General features: G+C 39.6%; 1 protein-coding gene across 2 annotated transcripts in view; it reads left to right on the top strand.

The window, feature by feature from the left end:
• The first annotated feature begins 1980 nt into the window (after window positions 1–1980).
• Window positions 1981–6616, top strand: part of LOC114031930 (ubiquitin-conjugating enzyme E2 variant 2) — a 47730-nt gene continuing 43094 nt past the window's right edge. Inside the window, exon 1 of one of the 2 annotated variants that reach the window (XM_027847146.1) lies at window positions 1981–2052. In XM_027847146.1, the coding sequence (XP_027702947.1) occupies window positions 2037–2052 (16 nt within the window). In that variant the 5' untranslated portion in view covers window positions 1981–2036. The remainder of the gene's footprint in view (window positions 2053–6616) is intronic. The other variant, XM_027847147.1, reaches the window with a different exon arrangement.

Below are 6616 nucleotides of genomic sequence, written 5' to 3'. Positions count from 1 at the left end.
TTGTTCAGCGTACATAAGTAAGAGTGACAGGGGGAGTATTTCAAGGCTAGGACCTGGCAGGGCAAGAAAGGAGACAGAAAAAGGACTGGAGAGAAAAGGACAGTGCAGAATTGAAATGGTTTACCAAAGGATCAAGATGGAGAGCAGAGGTGAAAGTAGTCAATGCAGGGATGAAGGCATGGGGAAGAGGTGAGAAGTGCGGTGATTGGGGTCAGATGAAGGGATTGGAGGTCAAGGGACCATAAAGAACTGGGTTGAGGTTGTAACTCTGAGGAAAAGGTGGAAGGACCAGAGATTATCAGATAAAGGAATTTCAGTGTTGATGAATAACTGATAATAATAATAAGAGGAATTTCAGAATCAGCATTTGGTTTGTTGGTTAAGGTTCTGTGAAACTTAAAGTTTAATAATAATTAGCCTATGTTAAAAGACAATACAATTTATTTTTTTAAGTGATATCCATAGCAGCTTTATTTATTCTAGTAATGAAAACTGGGCATAAAGATTCAACCATTGAGAAACAGCGGCATAAATTGTGGCATATATTAGCAAAGCAGAATATCATTGCAACAAATAGAAAGAATACTAAAAAATATGGGAATACATGAGAGATGTAGTGAGAAAAAAGCGGAATTAGAAGAATATATACTAAGACAACACAATTTCACCAAGAATGATTTATTCATTCTTCATTTAAACATTTATGTATTATGCACTGTGATAAATGCTAGAGGAAAATACTGAGTTATTAGATTAGACACCATCTTTGACCTCACAAAACTCACCATTCTAGTAGGGGAATAAGACACCAACTATAATAGAACATACTTAAGTGATTACATACGTGTTAAGTGAGACTTTTGGAGTTATGATCATTACAACGTATTTGGGTAGAAAATCAGGGACGGCTGAGGCGCAACATGCTGAAAGAGGGGCTTTAAACGAGGATTCTGACCTTCAGGTAGAAGCTGTAGTTGTTTAAAAAAAAAAGCAATCAGATACTGCAGTATGGCAAGAACCTTTAAAAAAAAAAAAAGCTATAGTTACATTTAATAATCTAGCGTCTTAATTTTCAGATTGTGAAGGGAAGATACAAGTACTATCAACAGGATAAGATTAATTTAAGACTTTTGTGCGGAGTACTGAAGGGTCAGGCACGTGCCTCTGAAGTGTACGTAGGATTAGTAGCAACACCACTTTCCAAAGCAACCTGTGTATCCTGGGACCTTAACTCTTAAAAAGCAGCATCCCTGGTAGCTTTACTTTTGTGGTTGTGCTCCAGGTGGCTGGGCGCCCATTACCCCCTCTCTCCTTGACACCATACAACGAGGTTGAAAAAGCTACTCCCCCTTATCACTTACTCAGGTAAAAGTTAAGGGGTTCCCCTACACGGGGCGCAAGCCTTTCCCCACTCCAGCTTTCGGTGCTTCCTCTAGTCCCTCGGACCCGCCGTTCCCACGGGTTCCTTTGTATCTCCTCGCCCCTCCCCCTCCGGACATCCGCCAAACTCGGCTTCGGGGGCGGGGTCGGCGTTCCCTTGGGTTCTCTGTATCCCCTCCCTCCCATCCCGGTCTCGGGGCAGCAGCGAAGCTTGGCTGGGGGGAGGGGGTCGCCCTCGGGTTTTCCATCTTCTCTCCGTCCCACTTCCCCTCCCCTACACCTGGGGACGTCAACGAATCTTGGCCGTTGGGGGTGGGGTGTCGGAAGTGGGATGGTGGCCGAGGCTTCCACAGGGTAAAGATGCGAATTGATAAGGACTAGTCCCAGAACCTGGGGAAGGTCATCTCACCCGCAGCCGGGAAGGCGACGGGCAAATGCTGCGGGGAGTCGAAGGGGAGCCCAGAGCCGGGAGGAGGGAAGCTGTCGGATCCGCCTCAGTCGAGTCAGTTGGAAGCCCCGGAGGCTGCAGGGGAGGGGGGTGGGGGGCGGAGGCGCCGGCTGCGGCGCCGGCTGCGGCGCGCGCGCGCCCGGAAGTGACGCCGCATGACGCGGCGGGGCGCGTGCAGGGCGGCAGAAGTCCCGGGTTGCAGGAGAAGATGGCGGTCTCCACAGGTCTGTTTTCGTGCCGGTTTTCTTCACTTTTTTTCCTCCCTGGCCCAGTCCTTCTCCTAACTCTCGTCCTGGTGCTGGTTTGGAAATGGGAGAGAGGGCGAAGGGTTTCCTTCTCCTTAAGACATGGGGTTTCCCGGTCGGCCCCAGAGCCGTGGAAGGCGGCCGGCGGCTGGTCCCCGGGGCCGGGGCGAGGGGCTGAGGAGGGCTGGGGACCGGGGGCGCTGGGCCCGGGAAAGCGTCGGAGGAGACTCGGGGCCGCCGCCGCCGCTCCTGGGCCGCCCCGTGGCTTGCGATCCCGGCAGCCTCGACCCTGGCGGCGATTGGGGGTTGGGGAGGGATGGGCCCTCGAGACCCACGCACTCTAACGGGGACGGAGCTGGGGGGACGCGGTGGCCGCTTGTCCTTTCGCCCTTTTAACGGCAGAACTTGGGGGAGAGCGAGAGGGAGGAAGGCAGCCATCGAGGGCCCGACTCCTAGCTGGAAAGGCCATGCTGCTGTCAAGTGGAGGTGTAAAATTAAGTGGGCACCTGGGATTTAGCAGAGGTGGGGTTTTTTTTTGTACTTTGGTTTCATGGAAATGTTGACACTTTTCAAAACAGGAACTTACCCATTTTACTGAAAGCATATTAGTGTTATATTTCTTTTTGTTTTGTAGCAAATGGCTGTGCAATGCGAGTGAAATATTAGCTGAGCAAGATAAATTTGTTTTAAGAAGGCTAAAATCAGTTATTTCTTTGATGACCTGTTAAACTTCCTTCCTGCCTTGTGTACATTTCAGCTTTCTTTAAACAAACAGATATCGAAATTAATGAATTTGTTAGTATTAAGAGGGTGGTGATGTTTTTAAAATATATTTAGTGTAATGTTTTTAAAAATTGCTTTGTCAAGCAAGACTTGGTTAATAACCATTTACACACACACGACTATAAAACTGTTGAGCAGAACATTTCTTCTATCATTCATTTTAAGTAGTTATGAATACTTATTTGAGCACATAGGGTATGTGATAGATTTTATTTTAAGGTAATATCTCAGAATACTGTGCAAATTGCTGAACATCTGTGGGCCTCCTAATCTGTAAATGGACTAGATGATCTCTAAGGTCTTCAACTCTAAATCTATAAACTAGTGACATGTTAGAAATAATCTTTGAATAATGTTTTAAATCTCATTTTCATTTCATTTACCATGCAAGTGTCACAGTTGATTTATTATTTGTTGTTGATGTTATATACCTTCTAAACTTCACTTAGGTCTAGTGTTAGAATTGTCAAAAGGTCATTAATAATTTGTTACTGTTTCTATGACTATTGTATAACTTTTTGAGTGGCCCCTTCCCCTTTTTAAAAAGTTGAGCATAACTACCAGCAAGAGGAGGGGGACTGTCTTTTTTTTTTTTTTTTAGGCTAGGCAATGGGGGTGAGTGACTTGCTCAGGGTCACACAGCCAGTGTTATGTGTCTGAGGCCGAATTTGAACTCAGGTCCTCCTGAGTCCTGGGCCTGTGCTCTATCCACTGTGCCACCCAGCTGCCCCGGAGGGGGACTGTCTTAAAGTTTTATAGAAATTAATAATAAAAGTACTTGTTTAATTGAATTTTCCAGTTTACACTTTTTTGCTTTACTTAATTAGGGCAATAGCCCTTTCTAAGGTTATAATATATATGACAAAATATTACAAATTTTTCCTACTAAAATAGCTAAGATTATGAAATCATAGCTAATAAATAACTAGCATTTATTTAGTGCCTATAGTGGCTATATAGTACACTTATTTAAGTGCCTTAAATTTTGCAAAGTACTTTACATATGTTATCTTATTTGACCCTCACATTGACCCGAGAGGTAGGTGTTATTAATATCCCCATTTTACGTATGAGGAAACTGAGGCACAGAGATGAAGTGACTTTTTTAGAGTCACGGAGTTAGAAAGTGCCTGAGGTCTGATTTGAAAGGTTTTCCTGGCTCCAATTCCAGCATCCTGTCATGTGGTTACTAATTGTTGTTAATATATCATTATTCTTTTAGTGTTTTTGAAGCTTATGTTGTCCAGCTCTTATTTCAAATGTATTATTTAAGAAGAAAAAAATGCTCTCAAATTTATTCTTATTGGTGGGTTGAAAGCTTATTTATACTGAAATTTTGAAATGATTTAAAACCTTTATGTGATTTGGCAAGGGTTATTATGTTTTGTGAAAATAATGAATTTTTCTTAAAAATCATAAAGCATATTTTAATTTTCTTTTTAGTGCTTTCCCTCATCTCCAACTCTTGGTTTAAGTTGCAGCTACCACCTTCTATAGGAAGCCTTTTCCAATCCCTTTTTAATTATTCTAGTTTCTTCCCTATGTTAATTATTTCCTGTTTCTCCTGTATACAGCTTGTTTGTACACATATTTGCTTGTGGTCTCCCATGTTACCTTTTGAGCTTCTCTGTTGCAGGATCTGTCTTTTTCCATTCTTTATATCTCCAATTCTTATCATAGTGCCTAGCACATAGAAGGCACTTAAATGCTTATTGACTAACTGAATATAGCTTGAGTAAATTCCAGATAATCTGAATTGTAGGTCATCAGTGACCAGGGCATTGACAGGGTTGGACCTGAAGTGAATATAGAAGTAGCTTTTTTTTTTTTTAATGGCCCTGCAAAGGTAAATGTAAGTTATTTTTTCATGTCTTCAGTCTGGGGTGTAGAAAACCTGAAAGTTAACTTAAAGCTATAATCTTAAAATAACAATCATTTATGCTTTCAACAAATTAAAAATTGGATAAGTATGTAATGTGAAGTGATACAATTTATAATGTATAAATAGTAATTTTTATTTTTTTGCAGATATTTAGACCTGACTACACATATAATTGTAGTCTTTGAAACTTAAATATGTAATTCCATTTTCATGTTTCTAGGAGGCAGTTTCAACAAACATCTCTAATTATAATGAATTTGAGGTTAGAAGAGCATCTTGAATTAAAGTATGAATGCTTTCATAAAAGTGAAGTAGTTTCATGTTTTTCTAGGAGAACCCCAGGTCTTTGCTTTAGAGAAAACATCCTGATGACTTTTTTTTTTTTGGTTGATTGATCCAGTATTTCATTATATTTCAGTCATTTAAGAAGCATGGAGGCAGAAAAGTGAAAACAGTCTTTGCCCTCAAGATGTTCTTATTCTAGTGGAGGTGGCCTTATTTTAGGAGCATCTAGCAGTTTATTAGTCATTTTAGCATTATTAGCAAGAATGTTGGAGGATTGTAAATAATACTTGTAATAATACAGCAGTAACTCGTAAAGTATTTTGTTATGTTGTCATTTTATACAAAACTAAATATTAAATCATATCCTTCCAAGTACATAGTGATGTATATAGTATATCCCTATCATTGTAACATGCTTTTATTCTCATCTCCTGATACCAGTTACAGTGTTACAGTGGGGTTCTATTGCATTTGTATGTTAAAATGAAGAGGTTATTAAAATGGCTTTAGGAGTGTATGGGCTCAAGAAAGATGTTGGATATTTTTTTCTTTTGAGATGTGGAGCATCTTTTCAGGGTTTTTGAAATTTTGTCTACCATGTGGAAACTTTATCCTCAAAAGTAGGTGAGGGATACTGTTAGTGTTGGATCTAAGTTGAATGTACAAGTGATAATTTGACTTCACCCCATATTCCCTGCAAATAGAGCTCAAAAACTAAGGGAAGACTTGCTCCATAGTTGTCCATTGTATCTTTCCTTGAGACTATCAGAACCAGCTTAGATTTTCCAGAGCAGGTCTTTGCTAGCAACTTGAAGCAAATTATAAATCTTAATATGATGGAATTATAATCATCAATGTATATAGACACATCAAATTGATAGTTACCATTTCATTATACCCCAAGCTGATCTGAATAGAAGCCTAAAATGAGATGTATTTAAAAGGGGGAAATATACATAGGAACACATTGAAAACCAACACTGATTATTGGCCTCACTCAGGTTTTATGCAAGCCAAAAATTAATGGGAAAAGTGTGACCTCTCTTTCAAACAATATAGTGTTATGAACATGAGAAGCACGTTTTTGTGTCATTGCAATGTTTTTTAAAAAATCTACATGTACAATGGAATATAAATAATTCTAATAAAGTGGATAAAAAGTAGGTAGACTAAGATAAAATATAAGGAAATGGAATTCTAGCATGTGTATGTATATAAAATTAGAGTTAAGGATATTGATTTTCCTTAACTGAAATTATAAATAATTTTTGGCATATTATCTAATGCCTTCCCCTTCCAGTGTTTGTTCAGTTGATTAAAAAAAAGCCCAACTAATAATAGACTTTTATGTGTACATACACACATGTATTTCTATTAAATTTCATCTTAGATCTGGGCATCATTCAAGTGTCTCCAGATTTTTTACATGACATTGTTATTCAGTATATTAGCTGTTCTAAAAAAGATCTTGCTTTTAAGTTCCTTAGTTTACTTAGAGAATTATTCAGAAACGTACTAAAATTATGAATATATTAGTTAAAGGAAGGCCTATACAGATCTGTGTTAATACATGAATTTCGTATTGTAAATCCA

This window comes from Vombatus ursinus, unplaced genomic scaffold (genome assembly GCF_900497805.2).
Source record: "Vombatus ursinus unplaced genomic scaffold, bare-nosed wombat genome assembly UNPS02015255.1, whole genome shotgun sequence".
NCBI lineage: Eukaryota > Metazoa > Chordata > Mammalia > Diprotodontia > Vombatidae > Vombatus > Vombatus ursinus.
The sequence above is the reverse complement of the archived record's forward strand: the minus strand, read 5'-3'. Positions and strand labels throughout refer to the sequence as shown.